The sequence below is a fragment of the Peromyscus californicus genome, unplaced genomic scaffold, assembly GCF_007827085.1.
Source record: "Peromyscus californicus insignis strain IS unplaced genomic scaffold, ASM782708v3 Scaffold_3__1_contigs__length_106647218, whole genome shotgun sequence".
NCBI lineage: Eukaryota > Metazoa > Chordata > Mammalia > Rodentia > Cricetidae > Peromyscus > Peromyscus californicus.
Window position 1 is genome coordinate 47558496 of NW_026294551.1, and position 24617 is coordinate 47583112.

The 24617-nt window shown below is 48.0% G+C and overlaps 1 protein-coding gene across 1 annotated transcript; it reads right to left on the reverse strand.

Annotated features, from left to right (window-relative positions):
• On the reverse strand, nt 1-23794 carry Prpf8 (pre-mRNA processing factor 8). The gene is made up of 42 exons (XM_052756364.1): nt 23424-23794; nt 22807-22975; nt 21391-21555; nt 21021-21239; nt 20697-20909; nt 20455-20580; nt 20256-20361; nt 19536-19726; nt 19280-19399; nt 19010-19199; nt 18779-18898; nt 18546-18680; nt 18094-18223; nt 17589-17785; nt 17123-17329; nt 16845-17008; nt 16577-16703; nt 16271-16463; nt 15637-15824; nt 15234-15472; nt 14876-15022; nt 14482-14692; nt 13745-13861; nt 10960-11207; nt 10666-10845; nt 10343-10478; nt 10063-10232; nt 9774-9903; nt 9517-9663; nt 8850-9010; nt 8184-8375; nt 7538-7775; nt 7301-7429; nt 5509-5622; nt 5260-5433; nt 4409-4602; nt 3324-3563; nt 3088-3229; nt 1035-1175; nt 789-928; nt 482-684; nt 1-323 (listed from the first exon to the last, which is right to left on the reverse strand). Exons 1-42 carry the CDS (start codon nt 23521-23523, stop codon nt 169-171), a joined length of 7008 nt encoding a protein of 2335 aa, XP_052612324.1. The 5' UTR covers nt 23524-23794; the 3' UTR covers nt 1-168.
• Nucleotides 23795-24617: the final 823 nt, after the last annotated feature.

The window sequence follows — 24617 nt, forward strand, 5'->3', positions numbered from 1 at the left end:
TCCTATTTATACAAAATTTATTACATTTCGTTCAGGATTACAGTCTATCAACAACACCAGCACAAAACACAAAGGGGCCAGGCTGCTGAATGTCAGCAGCTTGTCTGGGGAGGGTGCAAGAGGCTCCAGCCTTTGGGGACTCTGAAGCAGAAAGAAGCAAGGAAAGGACTAGGCGTAGAGGTCCTCTCTGTCTGCAGAGTAGACCTCACCCTCCTGCAGGAGGGCAAAGTTGAGGAAGTGGGAGGGCCTATGGACCTCGTGGTAGAATTCCTTGGGGTTTGCCAGCTGCAGCTCATATTTCATGTTGGGGTCATGCCGAACACCTTAGAGAGGGGAAACAGCAGATGTTAACAAGGGTCTGCCTGCCTCACCCAGCCTGGGCCCTGGGCAGGCAGACCCCACGAGCCAAGAGTGCTGGCCTCTCCTGCCTCCACCCTTCCCTGCTCACACCTCTCGCACTGTCTGTCACACAACCACGTACCCATAAAGTTGTAGTTCCAGGAGGACTGGGCAGGAACCATAAAGAAGCCGAGGAATCGGTCTGACAGGAGCATCTGGACCCTCTCGTAGTGCGAGGGCAGGTAGCCTTTGGGGTTGTTGCCTTTGTCCGTGTTCTGTCGGCCCCACTCATAGCCACTGGGGGTCAGCTTGTAGGCTGTCAGTGTGCAGGAGCCTGGGGTGAAGCTGCGGGGAGGGAAAAGACAGGCTGAGAGCTCAGGCCACCAGTCCAGGTCCTGACCTGCAATACCTGCCCTATAGTATTTCCACTCAAGGAGGCCCACACCCACCTGCAGGTAATGATAATTGTCTTCTCGCCATCCCAAGATGGGTTGTCCGCCATGATCTTGGCATGAGTGGTGACATCTTGGGGTGACAGCTGGGGAGACTCATTGGGCTGAGTGTGGATCCAACCTAAGGGTTCCATCTCCTGCAGGAAAGAGCAATACAGAGCTGTTCACCCTATCTGCAGACAAATGCCACTCATCAGGGTAACCTGGCAGTAAGTTCAGTTCCCAGGCTCCTCCACCACAAACCTTAAGGTACTCATGCTGGGGCAGCTGGCTGGGCAGGTGCACAGTCTGGTGAGTGCCCCACTGGGGCACCATCACAATGCAGCGGATCTCCTTCACCTGAGGGTTATCTGGAGGACTCACCCCGTACAGGTATCCTGCAATCTGGAGATGAGGGGGTCAGAAACTTCTCAGTACCAACTCAGAATGCCAGAATTTCTTCCCATTCTCAAGGAAAAGGTGGTTTTTCAAAATACAGTTACTTGTTCAAAATGTTACACACGAACCTTATCTCAAACTGTCCCCAGGGTCTGGGAGAATCAAACTTGGGTCATTAGGTTTGGTGGCAAGTGCCTCTCCCCTCTGCACCCCGAACTTCTTAAAAATTTATCATTGGAGCTAGAGAGATGGCTCAGTGGTTAAGAGCACTGATTGTTCTTCCAGAGGACCCGGATTCAATTCCCAACACCCACATGGCAGCTCACAACTGTCTGTGATTCCAGTTCCAGGAGACCCGACACCCTCACACAGGCATGCATGAAGGCAAAAACAATGCATATTAAAAAAACTAATTTAAAAATATTTAATGTACTGTTACTACGTATGTGTATGTAAGAGGACTTGTGTGCACGGAGTGTGGAGGTCAGAGACAAGTCTGTGGACTCCTAGGCTCTCTCCTTCCACCTTTCCAGGGTCCTGGGAACCAAACTCAGTGTCCAGCTTACGCGAGGTGCTTTACCTATTGAGCCGTCTCACCAGCCTCGGGTTGGCTGGTTTTCTTCTCAAGAAACGGAATCCAGGGCCTCGAGCATGCCAGGGAAATATTCTGCGACTGAGCTTTCTCTACAGTCTTTTTCTGTCCTCTTTAAATTTCTCTCTCTCTCTCTCTCTCTTTTTTTTTTTTTTGAGACAGGGTCTCAGTAGGTAGTTCTGGCTGTCTTAGAACTCACTATGGCCTCGAACACACATGGCGCTGTGTTACAAAAGATTTTCTTTTTTTTTTTTACTTTATTATTACGTGTGTACCTGTAGCTGAATGCACGCCATGGTGTGCATGTCAGAGTCAGGGGATAACTGAGGAGCTGGTTCTTTCCTCCCACAGTGGAATTTGGGAACTTGACTCAGGTTTTCAGCTTTGTGCAGCACATGTTTATCCTCTGAGTCATCTGCTGCCCAAGGATTTCTGGGTTTTTAGTTTTAAAACTTTTAAATATATACCTATTTAGTGTGTGTGTATGCATGAGTGCATGTGTGTCACACTGGACATATGGAGGTCACAGGACAATTGACAGGAGTCAGTTCTCTCCTTCTACCCTATAGATTCTGGAGCTCAAAGTGTGGCAGCAGACTTGGCAGCAAGCACCTTTACCTACAGAGTCATTTCACCAGCCTGACATTTTCATACAAGTATATAATGGGTTTTCATTGACTTCTTTGAGAAAGTTTCATTTGGTACCGGCTGGACCACAGAAGCTGGCTTTGAACTCCTGATCATCCTCTACTTCTCAGGAGCTTGGGTTATAGGCCTGTGCCACCACACCAAACTAAAATACAGCTGTCTCAGTTTGTAGCAAACGCTGGCCTTTAAACTTACAGCAGTCCTCTTCCTCAGCTGTCCAGGTGCTGAGATTAAGGCGTATACCACTAGGCCCAGCTGAGTTTAATGTTTCAACACTAAGATTATCAGTATTTTCTAATACTTTAGTATTTTCCATTCATATTTTTACTCTATTTAGATTTTACTTTTGTGAGTGGTTGGGAAAAAAAAAAAAAAAAAAGGACCTTGCTCTTTCCTATCTCAATATCATAAAGTATGCAGTAATAAGATTTGACTATGCATATAAATGAATCTATTTGTTATTTTCTGCCAATAAATTCTACCCCGATAATATTTTCTCTGAACTGCCATAGCTTTGTGAACTGTCTTGATACCCTCCTTTTTGTGCTGTCTTTTTCAAGTTATTCATTCATCCATGAGTCTTGAAACCAGCACCTCAGAGTTCCTGGGATTAGCAAGTGAAATTTACACACAGACTAGGTGGGCTCCCACACACGGCCCAGCTGTGCGCTTACTCACTTGGGCACGCAGATCGGATATGCAGATGAACTTCTTGAGCACATTCTTGGGAAGAATGTAAGTATAACCAGTTTCCTTGATGTCGTCAGATGAAACATAAATGTGATTGGTCCGCAGATGCAGGTTGGCAGCAGAGATGGCCCTATACAACAGACAGGAGTGTCAGCATCTCAGCCCAAGCACATCCGGCAACATGGATGGCCTGGCCACCCCTACCTTCTTGCCCCGCACAGTACCTGACTCTCCATTCAGTCTTTGATGAGAAGGTCTGGGTCTCGTAGTTGCTAGTGGTGGAGGTGATAATCTCATCACCATGCTTGTTGACAGTCCGAGTCTGTGTGGCAGTGAGCTGGGACTGTTCCTTGGTCTGCTTCTCAATCTCAGCTATCTGCTGCCGCTGCTGTGACGGTGCCGAGATCTCCATTCCTAGGATGATGTCTCGAATTTCTGACTGTGTCAGTGAAGCCACATTCACACTGTGGGGACACTGTAAGTTAAACAGGATCCCTCCCCCCGTCACTTTGGCCTTGATGGCAAAGTAGGGCCGGGCAGGAAGAGCATACTTTGCCAAGATAATCCTCAAGTAACGTTTCTATTTGTAAGGGCAACTTTGAGAGGTTTCTCCTCCACCTGTGGGTTCTAGGGCTTGAAGTAAGGCCCTAAGGCTTGATAGCAAGCACCTTTATCCCCTAACTATTCTTTGATGAAATGGAGATATAGTGACACTGTGGAGAATTACCACATCCCAAGAAGCACCACACAATAACACACATGTACTTTTAGCTACTCAGTATCTGTAACTCTTACTTTTTTTCAACAAAAATTGCCCCCATACAGGACAACTCTCAAAAATGGAAACCCCAAATTGGGTGTAGGGATACACACTGATAATCCAGCACTTGGGAGGTTAAAGCAAGAGTAGTGTTGGGAGTTCAAGGTCAGCCTGGGATACATAACGAAACCCTGTCTCAAACACAAGAGAAATCGAGAGAGCAAGAGCAAGAGAATGCATCTGTTCAAAATGGCATCGGTACCTTCACTGAGAATCAGTGGTCAATAGTGAGACTGGATATTGACTACCTTCTTCCTAAGCACCCCTGAGATGCTGTTTTTCTTTTGAGACATTACCTCATGTGGCCCACCTCTAACTCATGCACTTAAAGATAACATTGAATTCCTGATTCCCCTTGCCTCTACCTACCAAATGCTGGGCTTGGTTACAGGCATTACCAAACACAGCGGCTCAAGTTCGAAACCCCAGACCTCTCCCCAGCGGCGCACCTTGCCGTCCGCCCTGTGGCACCTGACCCTCCCTGCTCACTTGTTTTTCTTGCCGTAGTCGGCCAAGATCAGGTCCTTGAGCTGCACCTCCACCTTGATCCATTCCTCGTCAGTCAGCGTGGGCCAGATGTGGTGGGGTTCTGTGATGGTGGTTTTGTCTGGCTTCAGGATCACCTTGGCCCTATCATTGTTCACGTGCAAAGCACGAAGAATCAAGATGAGCCGGGAGAAAGCCTGGGAGGAGATGTGGAAGAGCGTGATGCTGTGGGATGGTCTGTATGTCAAATGTGTTGCTGATTGGTCAATGAATAAATCACTGATTGGCAGTGGCCAGGCAGGAAGTATAGGCGGGACTAACAGAGAGGAAAACTGAGAGAACAGGAAGCTGGGGGGGGAGACACTGCCAGCCGCCATCAGGATAAGGAAGATGTAAAGTACCGGTAAGCCACAAGCCACGTGGCAAGGTATAGATTAATAGAAATGGATTGATTTAAGCTGTAAGAACAGTTAGCAAGAAGCCTGCCACGGCCATACAGTTTGTAACCAATATAAGTCTCTGTGTTTACTTGATCGGGTTTGAGCGGCTTGGGACTGGCGGGTGAGAGAGATTTGCCCTGACTGTGGGCCAGGCAGGAAAACTCTAACTACAGCGTGAGGTCATCAGCCTTGTGGAGATTTCTCCCCTCACCCTGTCCTCACAGGAAAGCAAGCGCTATCTCCAAATTCTTAATGTGCCAACCCCTTACAAGTCAAAAGGCCTCACTCTTTGTATGCACAGCTCAAGAATTTGAAAATGACCTCATCAAGTGTCTTATGGAGATACTGAGGCACAGTATCTTCTCTCTGTTCCAGACCCACCCCAGAGACCCTCTTCCTAAGGAGTCAAATTACCGTGTAGGAGGAGATGGTCTTGAGCCAGTCATCGTAGAGGTTGAAGAGAACCATCTGAGGCTCTGTGGCTTTAAGAATGAGATCCCCAAACTTCTCCACCTTGAGACAAGCCTGGAAGGGGAGCTGGAGCTCGGATCCTTTGATCACAATGTTGGGGAAGTCCAGCAAGTGTACCTAAGGCAAAGTTCAAGGTCAGAGAGAAAGGCCAGAGGCTCAGGCCGACTTTCGTCTATCGTGTTCACCTCTCACCTCCAATGGATCCAGCATGCCCTTCCTGGTGACGATGATCTGTTTAGGCTGTTCCTCCACAGGCAGAGATCGGATCAGGGCAGCCACTTCCTCAGCTGTCTTCCACTTGGCCAACTAACAACCAAAACAAAGAAAACGAAGCTGAGTCTATCTTCCTCAATTAACTAGAAAAAAATCCTAATTTTGAACATTGACTGTTTCTATAATGAACATGAACACAGTTGCTTAACTTAGTAATTAGAAAAAGTTACCTACATGTATAATGATGAATTATAGTTCAGAAACAGCAAAATAAGACAGGGGCCAGAGCAATGGGTCTTACAGAGGACCCGAGTTTGGTTCTCATCACCCCCACCAGGCAGCCCACAATTAACTGCCTCCAGCTCTAGTTGCAGACCCAATGCTTCTGGCCTCTGTAGTTGCTCTCCCCTACATGTAACCACACCCCCACACACAATTAAAATATTTATTTTTTAGAGACATGACCTCACTATGCAGTCCTGGCTGGCCTAGAAGTCACTATGTAGGCCAGGCTGACTTCAAACTCATGAAGATATACCTACCTCTGCTTTTCAACTGCTAGGACTAAAGGCATGTACCAGCATGCCCAGCCTAATAAGATAATTTTCAAAAAAATCTAAATAAAGCCATGTGGTAGTGGTGCATGCCTTTAATCCCATCACTTAAGAGGCAGAGGCAGGTGGATCTCTGAGTTAGAGGCCAGCCTGGTCTACAGAGTGAGTTCCAGGACACTAAGGCTACACAGAGAAACCCTGTCCTGAAAAAGCAAAAGTTAAGACTACTAAAGCTAGGATTGGAGAGATGGCTCAGCGGTTAAGAATACTAGATGTTCTTCCATAGGTCCTGAGTTCAATTCCCAGCAACCACATGGTGGCTCACAACCATCTGTAATGAGATCTGGTACCCTCTTCTGGCCTGCAAGGATACATGAAGACATTACACTGTATATATAATTAATAAATCTTAAAAAAAAAAAAAATACTAAAGCTAAAGAAATGAATCTTGATGGATAAGACTGCGGTGAACACACACACACACACACACACACACACACACACACACACACACACACACACACACACAAAGACTGCGGTGAACCAAGTAAAAACAAGAGCTCATTCTAGAAAGAAAAATATGGACAAAGCCCTAGAAGTGAGATGAGCATTGAGATTTTGGGAGAGTAGGATCTTGGAATAATTATTAAGAGGACTTGTAATTATCATGCTATATGTACTATAAATATAGAAAAGAGAATCGTGACTGGGTAGGTACAGCCCAGCCTGGCATCAAATGTCCAGGAAGCCAAAGGGTACACATTCCCTTTATAAAGACAGAGGACAGAGGGAGAGGCTTAGGAAGATAATGAAGACCTTCACATGCTTGGACCTCCTCCAAGGGCGTGAAGAGCTGACTCACAGAGTCAAGGGTTTACCAGGCAAGTGTGAGGCCATAGTCTGGATTCCCAGCACCCACTTACATCTCAGGCACGGGCAGTCATAACCCTAATGCTCAAGAAGCCAAGTATGCTGACCAGCTCTGCAGATTCACACAAAACATGTCTCCGTCTCTTTGACTGTGTGCAGCCCTGGCTGTCCTCAAACCTATGGCAATCCTCTTCCCTCTGCATCCCGAGTACTGAGATATATGCCACCACACCCAGCAATGCCATCTTTCAATAGAGAAATAGGTATGTTTTCTCACGTTCCCCCTCCCCGCTACCAAGAAGGAGAGACAGTAATGTTCATGGCCTCACTATTATTTTGCGGCTTACCTGACCCAAACGCTTCTGTCCGGCCCACACAGATGTGTGGATTATCTTGAGGAAAAGCTGCCCTGTGCGTGGGTTGAAGATGAAGATGGCCCCATTGATGGGTTTGGTTGTCAAGTTCCCCTCAAAGGTCTAAAGAACAAGTATATTAGTTAGAATGGACTAGACATAACCACCCCAATTCATCCAATGGGTACACATGCTCTCACAGGCACTTGAAGTCTGCAAGCCCACTCTCACCTTGTGGATAGTCACTCTATAAACATTGGTGTCATCCACAAACCAGATAATCTGGTTAGAGAAGAGTTCACCATAGTTCTGAGAGGACAGGTAAGGTTCAGTGGGCTCAGATGAATACAGCTGCAGTCCTTTGCGTATCCGTTCACGTAACACATACAAGGCAGGATTTGCCTTCATGATCTTGGCCATAGCCTGCTGGATGAGAGGCTTGCTGCCTGGAAACCAGTTCCCATAGGCACTGTGAGGACGAAAGGGTCACAAGAACTTAAGCATAGGCAAAAGCCCCAAGGAAAAGGTGAAGGGACAGCAAAGGGATAAAGCCGGTTGGTCAGATGTATGTAACAACCTGCTAATGCATGTACATACGAGAGAGAGTCAGTGACCCAGTAAGATAAAACCTCGTCTTAGCCAGGCAAACTGAAACTGGTGTAAATGGGCTAACGTGTAAGGTGTGGTGGGACACACATTTAGTAGCAGCACTTGGGAGGCTCAGGCAGGCAGATCTCTGTGAGCTTGGGGCCAAGCTGGTCTACATAGTGAGTTCCAGGCCAGCCAAGGCTATGTAGTGAGACTCTGCTTCAAATAATGAAAGAAAACATAGAAGGTACAGAGCTAATGGAAACCCTGCTTCTGAGCCCTGACTCACCTGTGTAGATTATAGGCCAGGTCAATGGCAATGAGCACACCTGTGGGCGAAGGGTAGATGCTCATGTTGTCTGTGGTATAATCCAGGAACTTGGCCCGGGCGTAGCGCTCAATATCATGGGAATCATAGTCCCCCCAGCGTAACTGGATGTCAATCCAATACTTCTGTGTAGTTGTGCTGTCCATCACATCCCTAAGGGCGGAAAAAATTCAAGTTTCCAGGAAACCACAGCATAAGCAATGTCTCAGAATCGTAAGAAGTCCCAAACACTGCACTTAAATCTCAAAACCATCTCCTTTCTCATTCGAGATCAGCAAGATCCTTAGCCAGAGTGGTGATGGCGCACACCTTTAATCCCAGCACCCAGGAGGCAGAGGCATGTGGATCTCTGTGAGTTCAAGGCCAGCCTGGTCTACAGAGTGAGTTCCAGGGCACACAGAGAAACCCTGTCTCAAAAATCAAAATAAAACAAAACATAAAACAAACAAGAGAATGGTGCCTACTCTTGTACAGCACTGGGGGGCGCGGGGCGGTTGAGGCAACAGGATTATAAGGTCAAAGCCAGAATAACAAAACAAAAAGGGCATGGTTAATCCCTTAAGTAACATGGCTATCATAGTAACATAAAGTTCCTGGGTACCTAAAGCTGGGTCACAAAACACTTACTTCGAGTCTGCCAGCAGTGAGGGCCGGGAGACATTCCACTTATAGGAAGCAAAGAGTAGTATATCAGCACAGGAAGAGTTCATCTTATAAGATTTTCGGGGATGGATTGTCTCCTTCTGTACTGTTTCAATTTCCAGAGCATCCAGTTCCTGGTCAAAGACCTGGAGGGAAAGATGAAAAGATTGGACCTCATTATAGAAACCCATTTACAATGAGAACTGATAGAATTTATATGAGGCAATAAGAATCTAATCCTTAATGTGTCCAGGATAAATTTCCCATACTCAAAAGAGCAAGCTGGCTGGGCATGGTGGTGCATGATTTGAATCCCAGCACTTGGGAGGCAGAGGTAAGCAGATCTCTATGAGTTTGAGGCCAGCCTGGTTTACATAGCTCTAGGCCAGGGCCACATAGAAAGACTGTCTCGCCGGGCGGTGGTGGCTCACGCCTTTAATCCCAGCACTCGGGAGGCAGAGGCAGACGGATCTCTGTGAGTTCGAGGCCAGCCTGGGCTACCAAGTGAGTTCCAGGAAAGGTGCAAAGCTACACAAAGAAATCCTGCCTTGAAAAACCAAAAAAAAAAAAAAAAAAAAAGAAAGACTGTCTCAAAAAATCAAAAACAGCAAGCTAATTTAACTATGATCTCTTGGCCTCCACTGCTGCCCACCTGACATAAGTCCATCACGATGCTCTCATGGATCTTCTGCCACAGGTGAGCTCGGAATATCTGGATAAGAGAGATCTTCAGTGTGGGGATCTTGCCATGCATGAAGATTCCTGTCAGGTCCAGCTGCACCTGGAAGCCTACATATACCTGCCAGGAAAGAGAAATGACATTAGAGACCAGAGAGGCCAGTTCTTAGGACAAAATGAAAGCAACAGAAACACCTTTTCTTATCTCCCATGTTGGACAATCACACTCACATTGGCTCGATTGATTGTTGGGGACCACCAGAGGGTGAATCTACGATTAGGAATCTGGTTTAATCCTGATCGCTGAGCATTGGTTAGCTTCTTCCACTTCATGGACTCCTCAAAGCCACTGGCTTTCTCCCTGAGGGGCAGAGGAACCAAATAAGACATGCCCTTGCATCTCCCAGAGCTGGCTAACCCTCACAGGATAACTGAGAAGCAGCAGACCACTAAAGCCCAGCAGTGAGGAGCTCAGGTGGTTGTGACGAGTCCCTGTAAAGAGGACAGAAATAGGTCTTACCAGAACAGACCTTCCCAGGTAGGGAAGTAAGTGCCCTTGAAGAGAGTGTGCTCCAGAATGCCCTCCACACCACCCAGGGCCTGAATCATGTCTGTGCGGTAGTTGTTGAGGTTCCAGAGCTTGCCATCATGCCGCTGATGTGTCCACCAGAAGGGGTTCTGCTTCAAAACCTAGACAGTGGACAGGGACGGTGAAGCTTTGGGTGCCCACCACCGAAGTGACAGGGATGCCAGAAGCTAGTCTGATTTAGAGAATTCCATCCATTCACCACTCCACAAACCTGGTACTGCTTAAAGTCAGTTCGGACACGCCAGCCCTTGTCATAAGCCAATGTGTGCCGGTCCTTCTGGAAGAGAGTATTGATCCGTGGAATGCCTCGATCCCATGAATCTTCTAAATCTTCTAAAGTCAACCGTCTGCCAGAAAAAATAAAGTCAACATCCTTTCTCATGCAAAGAGAAACATTCAACATTCTTTGGCCAAGGATGAGTACAATCAGTCTTAACTCCTAAAAATATACTCTGCCCAAGAATCCACTTAAGACTCACAGTGTTGTGATGCAACCCCCAGTCCTTAGATTGGTATACCCTCCCGGATGCCCACCTGTTCTGAGCAATAGCCTCCTGTCTCTTGAGTGCATACTCAGCCCAGACCCGTTGAGAGTCAATGAACTCGCTCTCCCACGGCTGTATGTAGCGGTACAAGTTGGGAATCAGTTGGTCTTCTTCATGACTCATTCCTGAACGGAAGTGTGTGATACCCACATCTGTTTGCTTGGACCACCTGTTTTGGAAAATCAAGACAAGGGATAAAAGTAAAGTCAAAAGTAATGAAACACCCACTCCCCTCAGAGTCTAAGAAATGAGACTAACACGAAGGTTGCCAAGCAAGCCCTACCTGAGGTCAGACTGGGGGATGAGCACATGGCCCATTGAGAGCATGCCAAGCCCACCCAGCTCTTTAGGGGTGTAGAACACAACAGGGGGGAACCGACTTGGCATCTTGGAGTTCAATCCAATCTTGATACGTGTCTGGATCTTGTTTTCACACTTTACCAGTAAGTCTAGGAGTTCCTGTGTATTTACCACGGCCTCTCGAAAGTATGTCATAAGGCCGATGAGAGCTGTATTCCACTTATTCACAATCTGAAGTTAGTGGGAAAGAGTAAATGCCACATGAGCAATGCAGGCCTTCCAGATCTAGTTAGCTACATCTCTAGTACAAGAAAGCGTTAATCTTAAAATCATTAGTAATTAGAAAACTAAACAAACAACAAACAAAAACCATGAGGTTGCTAGTTCACACCCACCAGGATAGAAATAATCAAGAGAGGGAGGACTGGGCCACTCTGATGGTTCGGTGGGTAAAAGGACTGCTATCAAGCCTGAAGACTTGAGCACAATCCCAAAGCCCACAGAGTTGGAGGAAGAACCCACTTCTGCCTGTAATCCCAGTTCTTAGGAGGCTGAGTCAGAAGGATCAAGAGTTCAATAGCAGTCTGGATTATTGATAAAGTTTCTCTCAAGTAAGCAAACAAATAAACAAAACAAAGGAATAAAGTAAACAAGTTCAAACCCAACATTATGCTCTCGTAGTCTCTAAAAGCACTTTGTAAAATAATCCGGCAAACTGACTCACTATATGCATATTTCGTTAATTTTCACAAAAGCCCTCTGAGCTAGAACTATGGTTACCCTCACTTTACAGAGAAGGGGGAGAGGGCAAGGGTCTCAACAGACCCAACAATCCAACTTGACTCTAGATGTGTACATTAACCATGATTGGGAAGCACCTCCCTCAATTCTCAGTCACTCCTCCATCAGGCTCTGAGCAGTGCAGAGACAGGAGGATTGCTGGAGCTCACTGGCTTCCAGTCGAACCCCAAGCTCTAGGAGAGACCCTATGTTAAAGGACCAGGAAGAGGGTGAAAGAACAGCACAGCACCCCATCCTCCCCCAGTCAGCCAATCAGCCAGCCAGCCAGCCAGCCAGCCAGTCAGTCAGTCAGTCAGTCAGTCTCTCTCTCTCTCTCTCTCTCTCTCTCTCTCTCTCTCTCTCTCTCTCTCTCTCTCACACACACACACACACACACACACACACACACACACACACACACACACACACAACCTTTTAAAGGAGAGGCAGCAGGAATGGGAAGAAAACAAAAAAGGGTAAAAAGAGATAAATACAGTTATAACACATTGTACACAAGTGAATTATACCAAAAACAAAAACAAAAAAAAAAAGAAAGAAAGAAAGAAAAGGGAATAAAAGTAAAAAGCCAAAAAACAAAACCAAAAGGCCTGTCTTGACGAACAGCTTCCTCTAGGAGGCTTCTAACTATCTACTCCAGTTCTGGCAAACTGTCCTTACTGTCTCTACTCACCTCCCATAAAGTCTCATCCACACCATCTGGCTTCCATCCCAACCAGTTCTGAAATAGTTCTAAGGTCACCAGTGACGTCCTAACTGCCAATTCCACTGGCTCCCATTCAGTCCTTATCTAACCGAACTGTTCTTAGGCAACAGACACTGTTCAACACCTGCTCAACTCTGGACACCAGTTCCTGGCAGCCTTGACTGCCCACACCCCAGCACTGTCTCGGTTCTGCTCCACACACCGCAGCGTTTCCCATCATCCTAACCTGCCCTCCTGTCTCACCCTCCACTCTTCCTGGGAGTCTCATGAACCCTTGAGCTTTCAACCTTCACACCATGAGACTCCCAGATCTATCCCTTCCCCACACCCAGGGGTAAATGACAGTATCTTAGGACATGTTTGGTTCTAACACAGGGACTGTTCCTGGCATCTCTGATGGGGAGACGCTGGGGGTAGTGCCAGACAACACACAGAAACTCCCCCAACAAATGACATGGCTGAAAGCGTCCATGTCCATGAATGTGTAACATTACTTTAGGCAGGTGTGCTGGAAAACACCTGCCATTGCATCACCCATGGAGAAACTGGGCATAGCAGCACATGCCCAAAGGCCAGCCAGTCCAGAGATGAAGGCAGGAGGAACACTGAAGACCAAGACCAGCCTAGGTAACACAACAAGACTCCATTTCACCATGGGGGTACAAAAGCCAAGTGTGGTGGTGCACACCACACCTGGATTCTCAGCAGTGACAGGCTGAGGCAGGAAAGCTGTCTCAACTTTGAGACCCTATCACAGCAGCCCTCATCCCACAAATAAACCAGCCAGAACTGACATTCTAAACTACTACACAGTGAAGAATTATAAAGTTAAAGAGGCTGGGCAGTGGTGGCACATGTCTTTAATCCCAGCACTTGTGAGGCCAGCCTGGTCCACAGAGTGAGTTCCAGGACAGCAAGGCTTACACAGTGAAACCCTCTCTCAAAAACCCAAAAACCAGCCTAAGGGAAAATGCAAAATAGATGCTTTTGTTCAAATTAAAATCTCTTACTTTTGCCTTAATCTAAAATCACCAAAATAAAATAAAATCCTCAAATCCCCACAGATGCAGTCTGACAAATTCTTGTAGTGAATTCTCAGAAATAAAGCCCAGTTGACCCAACACTCTAAGCTGCCCTGCAGAAAGCATGGAGATTAGCACACTAGGCAAGGCTGGGAACGAGCAAGCTCAACCTCGGGAGGAGTTGAAAGGGAGGAAGGACGGACCGAGAATGGCAGGGAGCGGAGGCTTAGGGCCCTACATACCTTGGTAAAGGTGGTGGAGCCAGAGGCCATTAGAATCTGACGCACTCGGTTATGGAAGCGCTGCATCGACTCATCATCCACACGCAGGAAACACTGTGCTGTCCGTTCCTTGGTAACCTAAACCACAGAGTCAGTGTTAACTTGTCCCAGAACTTCCAGAGGGGCTGGCGACATGGCTTAGAGCAGGCAACGGTGCTTGTTACTGAGCCTTATTTCCTGAGTTCAATCTCCAGAACCCACAGAGTGGAACTGACTACAAGCTGTGCTCCAACCTCCACACAAGTACCATGGCAATAAATAAAGGTAATAAGCCTACATGGTAGTGCATGCATTTAATCCCAGTACTCAGGAAGCAGAGGCAGGGATGGATCTTGGTGAATTCAAGGCCAACTGGTCTATATAGAGAGTTCTAGGCCAGTCATCACTATACAGTAAGACCTTGTCTCAAATAAAATAAAAAGAAAGAAAAAAAGAAAACGGAGACAGCAGGCCATGGCGGCATGTGCCTTAATCCTAACCTGTGGGAGGTAGAGAGGCAGACTGATCTCTGAGACAATCAGGGCCAGCCAGGGTTACAGAGAAACCCTGTCTACACAAGCAAGGATTAACTGTGATCACCACTAAGCTCGACCCACCCAAGGCTCGTGGAGCTGATAATAAGGTATTTTTGTTCTGTGATCACCCCACTGATGCCAGAGTTACAGGGGTGGTGAAGCGATGTCCTTTCTAGGCTCTACCTCATTCTGCAGGTTCCAGACGCCGTCCTTGTGGGTGAATTCTTCATAGCTGGTACGGCACTTAGGCAGGATGCGGCACTCAAAGCCACACATGTTGAACAGTAGGTTGGGGTTGTCTTTACTGTACACAGACACAAAGCTATTCTCCCACTGGACTGTAGTCACTGATCGTGGCAGCCGGTTTTTGATGTCCCAAAACACTGCCCGACCCCTGTCCGGAGAACACATAGAAATTTCAGTCTGTTTAACACATTTGCATTCAAAGACCAGACAGAAGACACCCCAACAGGCCTATATTCCTCCTACCCAAGACACAACTTCCTCAATAGTAATTGCTTTCTGGGTCCCTAGGATTGGTGTCCTTTTAACTCTTACAAACCCAACTGAGACTCACAAGTTGACATCATGCTTCATGAGGCGCATGCGGGCATCTCGGGGCCAGCATTTCTTATTATTGTAGCCAACAATGTTCTCATTATTGGGGTCTGGATGCTCTGTCAGGTAACGCTGGATCAGATCTCGAGCCTCATCTGCCGTGAACCTACATTAAGGAAAGGTATATGTTGAGGCCCAAATACAGTAGGACCCTTTGAGAAGGCCAGCTCCATGGGTGGGGACCTCATGCCACTCTAGACTTCGTTTCACTTTACAGCCCCAACTCAGCCATTAGTCAACTAAGCTATAAGAGCCACTTCACAGGCACGACATGCTTCAATGTTCTTCAGGCTAGAGGATCTGTCCGTGTTCTTTACCTGAAGAAAATGTGGATGCGATCAATGTATCTACAGAAGAGGCGGATTGGGTGCGCAGCCTCGGTGGCTATGTCCTGGAAACTGAGAAAGTCATTTGGCATCTGAGGAGGCCCAGCCATCTCACTGGCCCGGTGCAACCCCAATACGAGCAAATCCATCACCAAGCCATAGTACTGTACAATGAACGAGGCAAACTGCAGGCCTCTGATGATCCCATATGAATTTGTATGGTTCATGTCCTAGAAAAAAAAAAAGAACCACAACTATTAACTATGGCTAAGGATGGCTGTGTGTGGTCCAGGTACTTCAGAGTCCAATCTCCTTCATTCTCCCTCAGCAAATCCTAACTCAATGGGTCAAACAACCCCTTAACACATTTTTTGCTACTTGCTCCAAGACGGACCTTATAGTTAATGACAACATTGTTCTTGGCTGTCATGTAGTCAGCTATGTTGTGGTCCACAATGAGTCGCAGCAGCCTATTAAGCAAGGTCAAGTCAATCTTTTCATACATCTTCTCAAAGCGGGACTCCAACATGACATTGCACTCGCCCTCACTGGTCTCCCACACATCCTGCAGGTTATTGATACCTAAAAAAAGCAAAAAGACAGAGCTATTGTTGATTAGAAATTCCTTCTCAGGTCTAGTAACCACAGCAGCTTTCAACACATTTCAAAACCCTCTATCTATCATTCATCCATCCTTCCATCCATCCATCCTGGCTGCTACAAGTGTCAGCTTTGCTCAACAACCATACTATTCACTTTGTTTGTTTGTTTGTTTTTTCAAGATAGGGTTTCTCTGTGTAGCTCTGGCTGTCCTGGAACTCATTCTGTAGACTAGGCTGGCCTTGAACTCATAGATCTGCCTGCCTCTGCCTCCCAGTGCCAGGATTAAAGGCGTTCGCAGCCACCACCAGGCAGTATTATTCACTCTTATCATGAAAAAGCGTCAAATGACTATGCAGCCTGGGTAGGAATTTTTATATAGAACACATCCCCCTTTCTCTGCGGGATGCTAACTCCGGCAGTTTTACCTTGGCACCACTTGTAAACAAGCAGCGGAGGTGGTTCTGTGTCAGCAGGCTTGATCCAGGGCGGGAAAAGACGGCGCTTATCTGCTTCATACCACAGGTACTGGTCCAGGTAGGCGTCAGTTATTTTCTCCAGTGGTTCTACATCATAAACTGGCACCAGGTGGCTATAGAGATCCATAAACTCAATGCCCACCTGTGGGAGAAGGAACCTGGCTCACATCAATTCACCTAGTCAACTTGGCACCCTCTAGATGCCAAGAATAAATAGCATAGACCAAATGAAAGCTCAGGGAGCATCTCACTCACTTCCTTAAAGGCTCTCTGTGTGAGGAGGTGACGCTTGATGCGGGACAAAGCCTCATGGGGGTTGTCGTAGGCTTGCTCGATCAGACCCAGCTCCTCCCTCTGAGACTGGTTTAACCTAGACTTCACACTAACAAGCAAAGGAAAAGGTGAATGAGAAAACCCAAGAAGATGCTAAACCAGAAGGACTACACCTTTCTTTGGACTCTGACCACAACGCCGTTCCCTCTCTGTTACCCTCCCAGCAGGAACCCTCCCCACCATTCCTCACCTATAAGCTTCCTTGAGGCGCTCCAGAGCCAAGATGAGCAGCTTGGTGTCGTGCTTGTAGGAGAGTGGAGGGAATGGGATGGGAGAGAATCTGCGGCTCTCCAGCCAATGCACAGTGGTCGTATACACTGCCACTGCCTCTTCTGCCGTAATGTAAGGACCATCCTGCAGGGGACATGGAGTTAGTCTCCCACTATCGTCCAAACCAGTACAAAGCAGGACCCCCATCTGCAGCCCACCTTATCACCCAGCCCTCACACCCGGCCCAGCTGGCCCAACCTTCAGGTAATTGTGCTGCCGCTCCTGCTCTGCCTTTAGGTACAGGCGGGTGAGACGGCCCAGGTTCTTTTTGCAAACAGTCTTGTCTACAGTGGCCCCACGGCGGATTCGTTCACGGTTGTAGTGGGCAGTATTGGTCCACCAATCAGCCTTGGCCTTAACGTACCGAAGAATCATATTCTCTATAGGTGTTGGCAGTCCTGGGACCTGAAAATATAAACACAACGGAAAAGTAATAGGAGCTGAGCACAGTGTTTCACCCCTGTGTCCCAGCATAAAGGCAGATAGATCTCTTGAGTTGAGACCAGCCTGGTCTGCACAGTTACAGGTCAGCCAGGACAACGCAGTGAAACAGTCTTAAGAAAGGAGGGGTTGGGAGCGATAGAAGGTGGACATTAAGGGTGCATTAATCCTAACCTCAGGAAGATGAATGGCTGTGCCTCCTTGGAGGCGGAGGAAAGCCTACCTTCCAGGGAATGTTGGCCTTCCAGCAGCGCCAGGCTTCACTGAGATGCTGCAGAATTGTCCGGGCCTTGTTCTGTTTGATGCCTTCAGGCATCATGTCCAGAATATCGTGCATCACAGCTGCCCTAAGCTCGAGGTCAAAATGGGACTCCACTCGTTGCTTTGTTACTGTCTTCGCCACCCCCTTTGAGTGACGGCCTACGAGTGAAGGGGGCCCAGAGATTAGATCAACAAACAGTAACAAGTGTCCATATGCTCCACACATGCAAAAAGACAAGCCACTTCAGACAGTCACAACCATACTTCGGAGGAACTTCTGCTGCAAATGCATGATAGCTCACATCCCACAGAGCAGCCCCAGAACCACACTACTAGGTCAGACTCATGTGAAACAAGCGAACTTAGAAGCAAGACTAGACGACACACGCAGACCAAAGCATGGGACAGCAGGCACCCTCATCTACCTGTGAAGCCATGAGACACCGCGGGTAGAGAAAGTCACTTACCTTCAAACTGCCGGGCCAGAAGGTTGCCCAGCCATCGCTCTAGCAAAGGGGTAATTCCACGCATGAAAAACAGCCAGACTCTCCAGCCAGCAGCCCAGAAACCACAGCCGGGGCCTTTTCCTACAGGGCCCTGCAGTCAAGCAGAAATCAGGAACATAAATGAACAATTCTTTTACAGAAAGATAGAGGTGGAGAAAGAAGAGCCATTTGTCAGGCTGCTGAGGTGACAGGGTAAATGCTCTGGAGTCCTCAAAATCTAGAACAGGGAAGCATATGAGAACTTTAAGGCATGGAATGAATCAGTGGTAGGTTTGGGGAGGAAGTGCTGAGATTCACCAAGTATGGTAATGACACAGTCAAGCGAGTCTCTCCAAGGAGGTCCCGGGGAAGAACTGACTTCAGGGAAAAGGCCAAAGAGCAGCTGAGAAGGTAGCAGCGAGGGCAGCTCTCACCGTGTTGAAGCGGTAATAGATGAGATGCTTCAAGTCCTTGCACATGCGGATCTGGCGCATCAGTTTGTATTTGTATCGATACATGCCAGTCAACTGCCCCACGTGGGCGAATATATACTGCAATCCATCTGCCAGCTGCAATAAAATGGCCCTCAGACTTAGAGCCTGAGCCCGCTCCACAGCCTTCACCCTGCCTCCCCACCTGGGCAGAGGTCCGGGCAGCATGGCCTCACCTGGAAGGCATCCACATTGCCCAAGCGATATTGCACATGACTGTCCACAACCAGCTTAGTTAAACGCAGTACCTCCCGACACAGATGGAAAGCATTCCCAAAACGAGATTTCTTTCTTTCCTGAAAAGCCAAGAACAGAAAGAACATTAATGACAGTGGCCACAAAAGGAGGTATACAACAGTGCCATCCATCCCTAAGCCCAGCGGAGCCCCGAGGTCTGATGACGGCACCTTGGTGGTGAGTGTCTTGACAGGCTTCAGGTTGAAGTTGTAGTCCAAGTGCAGGTAGTTGAGGTTCTTCCGGTGAATGAGGAGGTTGAGCATGTTGTAGCCTTGGCGGCAGACCTGCAGGCCCACCTCCACCCAGTCTAGCTTTGTGGACTGAAAGAATTTGGTAGCTTTGAACGAGCGGAACAGATACCTGGTGAGAATAAAGGAGAGTTAAAGCTGGCACATTGACTCTCCTACAGCGGAAGTGTAGCAGGGCCTCCAGCACCTTACCTCTTCTTCTGGGCTTTCGGGGGCCGATGCTTGAGGGCATTCAGCACATAGTACTTCAGCAGCTTCTGGTAGGAGACTCGCACCTTCACAGGCTGCCCAGCAGGACAGTGCTCCCGATACCTGTTTAAATTAGCCCATCAGAGAATTGCCCACCTCTCCTTCCAGACACTCTGGGAAAGGCTACATGCCCATCCAGATTGGAGTCTTTTCTCCTATGTTATACCTCTACTACTGGCCCCTTAGGTAGAAACCTTACCAGTTCTTGACAAGGGGTATGTCCAGGGCCCGGCGGGTACGACCAGAGCGTAAGTTAAAGGGCCGTGGTGCCCAAAGTAGGGCAATGCCATTGGCTGTATTGTCTGTATAGAGGGGTGTGTCCTTCAGGAAGGGCTCCACAAACTCTGGAAGTTCAAATTCCTCATCATCATCAGGCAGTGGTTCCTGGCTCTGAAAAAGAAATCCTCAAGTGTTCATTTTCCACTCACTGAGCGCAGACTTGAGATGAGCGGAAAACTCTCTGGGATGAAGCATAGTAGCTACACAGGTCACAAAGACTGGGATGCCGGACAAGAGAAGCCCTAAAGAGCCTGGCAAAGGATCCAAGGGAGCAAAGAAAAAGACAGGGCTAACCAGGAAACCAACCCTTCCACTTACCACTAAAAGTCTCCCAAAGAGCTCCCGTGCCATACCACAGGAGGTGACCGCTGCAGCCAGTTCCCACCAAAGGCCAATGAGCTTAGGGAAGGAGGCCTGAAACCCCAGCACTTAGGAGGAGGCTAAGACAGAAGGACTAAGAGTGCAAGACCAACCTGGAACTACACAGTAATTCTGTGCCAACCTGTACTACGCGTCCAAAAATAAAACTGTGGGGTAGAGATTGGTAAGAGGCAGAAAACTTACCTAGCATGCACCAGACCCCAAGCTCATTCAGGACTCTCACACCCCCGCACCTCCAAAGAACGTGATTTCCTCTTACCTTGACTGAGTGTCTATGAGAGATCGGGTTGATCAGAGGATCAAAGTAGAAAGCTGGCAAATCGGGATCCTCGGTCTTGATGAACACCACGTTAGGAGTGTGGTACCTACACGGAAAGAAGAGTCAGCCAAAGGTCTGCTCTGGCCCAAACCATACACCGGCTTTCTCCTGTCTAACTGCTGTGTTCCAGGCAACTTACCAGGTCAGGTGCACATGGTGTGGAAGGTTGTTATACAGGTAAGGAAAAGCAATCTTGTACTCAGTACGAATAGGCTGACGGATGATGATCTTATTAATATCATTGAATTCATTCCAGTCTTCATCCCTAGAACCGGAAATCAAATGAGTAGTCTAGTTCCATTGCTAGACAAAGATCTTAAGGATAAGGATTAGATTTTAATACATACAAAGTGCCTAAAATTGATATTCTCCCCAACTTACTGTAGGTTGATATCTCGAACCAGAGGTTCAAATTTGGGTCCTCCAGGAATGGCCATATTGAGTGCCTTAGAGGTAAAGAAGGCCTTCAGATCAAACAGATAGAAGTAGTTGTCATCCACCAAGTCAGTCAGAAGCTGATTGGCCAATCGGTAGAGAGTGGACATCATAGGCAACGTGAACTGCCAGCGTTGGTAAGTGGAACCATTAACATACCTAGGGAAAAGATGGAGGGCCCATATCAAGTAGGCATTGAGACAAGCCACTTACCTAGTGTCTTCCCACAGCTATAGTTTCCAGAACTCTCACGGGATTAGTTCCACTCACTTCCTACTGTCTCTCAATGGCTGGTGGTCATAGAACCAGTCCAACACAGGGGCATCCTCCTCAGGGTCCAGCTCCAGCTGAATGGCTTCCAGTGGCTCAACATCTAAGATGTTGTCAGCATAATCCAGGGGCGGTTCCTCATCATCAAAAGGGGGGAACCGCATCCTCTTGAAATGTCTCCTGTCTCTTTTTTCTCGACGCATCATGATCCACATTGACCTAAAAGGCAAGACCATCATACAACAGTTTCTACCTATGGATCCTCAGCTGCCACTGCCACCACCCCTACCCCTAAGCGCCATATGAGCCGCCACCACCCACCACCACCATCACCCACCGCTGCCACCCACTGGACTTCAGCCCTTCTCACCCCCACTGGGAGATGTAAACTGGCTCAATAACCCAGGGAATCTCGTTGACAAAGGAAATGGCTCCAGTGATGTGGTACAGAACAGGTACATCCCGAATCTGCTCCCAAGGCATGGGCATGTTCTCTAGAAGCTTGAGAACTGCATGAGGCATGTACTTGAGGGCTCTGCAACATTAGGAAGAGAGACCATTAGAAATGACCAAGTGTTCTGTTACTTGTCCCTTGCTGACATGCCAGAAAGTTATCACATGTTCCACAGAAAATGCTGCCTTATAGTCCAAAGCCCCAAATTAGGACTCAGGTCCTACATGACTAGGAGTCCTGCCTTCCCAGCTCCACCTTCATCTAGTGCCATTAAATGTCTTAGTTCATAATCCTCACTCAGCCTCTAAATGAACAGCTGTCCTTTCGAAGGCACCTTCCTTCTGCCCTTCATGTAAATACCAACATATCCACTATACTGCAACCATCTGTTGCTCTTCTATCATGCCACTCAACTGTATGCTCTTAAAGGAGAGGATCAATACTGTCTGCCCACAGCTATATCCAGAGCACCAAGAGCAAGATTCAATAATAATAGTAATGATGTTCGTTGTTGTTTGAGACAGGGTCTCACCACAGAGTCCAGGATGGCCTGGAACTCACTATGTAGAACACAAGATTCACCTGCCTCTGTCTCTCGTGTGCAGGGATTAAAGGCCTGTGCTGCCACATCTGGCTTTTGCTGATGTTTTTAACAGAGCTGCTCATGGAGTAGTCTAGGCTGGCCTCAAGCTTGTAATCCTCCTGTCTCTGCAACCCAGAGATTATAGTAATGTAGAGGCATATACTTCCGTGACTGGCTAAGAAATTATTTTTGGAATAAAACTTCCAAGGCTTCCCTACATCAATTCATTAACTAGCCAAATTTTTGTATCCAAATGGAATGCTAAGAATCTCTGCAGCTTAGGGTTGAAGAACTAACAGTAGTACAGAGATCCCAGGAATTAAACACCCTAAACCCCCAAATTCTGGTGACTGAACGAACATTTTACAATGACATTACCAGGGCAAAGCAAAACAATGGCGAAAGCAGAAGAGGTGACCATTATCACGGAATTCCAATGGTCTTGCCTTACTCTTACAATCATCACTAAGTGCGGTCAGGAGCTATGTTCCACGCTGAGCATGGTGGCATCTGCCTTTAATTCCAGCACTTGGGAGTCAGAGGCAGAGAGACCTCTGTGGGTTCGAGGTCAGCCTGTCCTGGTCTCCAGCCAGGGCAACAGAGAGAAACCCTGTGTGTGTGTGTGTGTGTGTGTGCAGGGGTGTCATGTTCCAAACATAGTCCCTCTATCCATCACTGTCAATGCAGTTACAGGGAAAGGAAAGACACCAAACTCCACATGAAATTATTCCAGGATGTTGCTTACTTACCCCAAATAGACCCTTTTGTCATGGCGGAACTTCCTGTTGGTCATGTCTCCATGGTCTCGAATGATCTTCCTGACATGTTCTGGGGGCATGTCTTCCTTCTGAGCATCCACAAACCCAAATTTCCGCTTCTCGGCATAGCGCTTGGCCTGCAACTGCTGCCATTTTCGAGCTACAAAGGCACCTCAGTGTAAAGGGCTGCACACTCTCACCCTAACTATCCCCACTCTGGCCCCTACGGCAACCCCCGGCATTCTGTGGCAACCCCCGGCATTCTGTGGGAAAGAGGCATACTCGCCGCCAAGTCTAATTCCGTCATTGTAATGCAAACCCCATAAGGGAGTGGTTTTGTCTCCACGGCTGTAAAAACACACACACACACACACACACACACACACACACACACACACACACACACACACACACACTTAGCTCCTCCTGCAAACAACAGGTGCTTCCAATCTTTCAATGATTTGACTGAAGGTAAAAAAATTAAACTCGGCTAACAGGGGAGCGGACCCCTGATTGACCTGCCTACAGAGAGATAAAGTGAAACCCGCCGAACACGTTCCGGCCCGCACGCGCGGTACCCACTCGTCCCGTTCCCACTCGCCCCTTACCTTTCTCCTGCAGCTTCTCCTCTGACATGTAGTCCGGCAGCGGGGCTAGAGGGCCGGGAACCGGGTTACCCGGCCCTCGGTAAGGAAACACTCCGGCCATGCCGGAAGAGTCGGGGAAGGACAGGGAAGCCAAAACTAAGCCGCTAGGCCCGGGCCCACAAGGGGCAAATGGAATGCGTCCGGAGCCACCTGGCCTGCACGCTAGCCGGGCTGAGCGCTCGCGGCCTGGGCCTGACGCAGCTCCTCAGGCCGCTCGGCCCACCCGACCGTCTGCAGCCCAGCCTCGGACGCCCGCCACCCCACCTGTCGCCCCTCACTCAGGTAGCGGCTCCGAACGCAGAGCAATGGCGGAAAGACGACGTCCGCCCCGCGTTCCCAACTCCAGGAAGTGCGCAACCGGGGTCAGAAACTCACCCAATAGGCGCAGAGCTGCTCTGAAGGATTGGCGAGCAGTCCAATTGACGTTGGAGCCCGCGCCGAGGGGGCGGGTCAAAAAGTGGAGGGGTGTGGCCAGGGTGGGCTCGCGCCCCGCCTTCCGCCAGTCGGATCGGCTTAGGAGGCCTTTAATAGAATTGATGTTTTAATTGCCTGTTGGCGTTGCTCCCCCAAAAGTCAAAGCCATTACAATTTTAAGAAGTTTACCTACGATGCACATTTTTCCTGTATTTATTGTCATGAATTCAGAGCTGATATGTAGTACTAGCTTCAACTCAATGAATCCTTTGTTCTTGTGTGCGTTTATTACATTATCGTTAGAGTTCCTACTATGTACCAAGGAGTCAAACAATTCTTGGAAGCCCAGAGCAACAGGAAGGCTGACAAGAATGCAAGATCTGGACTGGGAATGTACCTCGGAGTGCCTGTCTAATTGTACAGGAGACCCTTGCTTCATATCTTCTCTAGCACTGAATAGACCCGTGGAGCATGTCTTTAATCCCAGCACTCCTGTGGGTGAAGGCAGGAGAATCAGACATAGAAGGTCTGGGGCTGGAGAGATGGCTGAGTGATTAAGAGCACTACTCTTCCAGAGGACCTAGTTAGATTCCCAGCACTCACATGGCAACTCAAAACAGTCTATAATTCTGATTCCATGGAACTTGATACCCTCTTCTGGCCTCTATGGACACTGCACATACGCGATACACATAAATACATGAAGCCAAACACCCATACACATAAAATAATTTTTTTTCT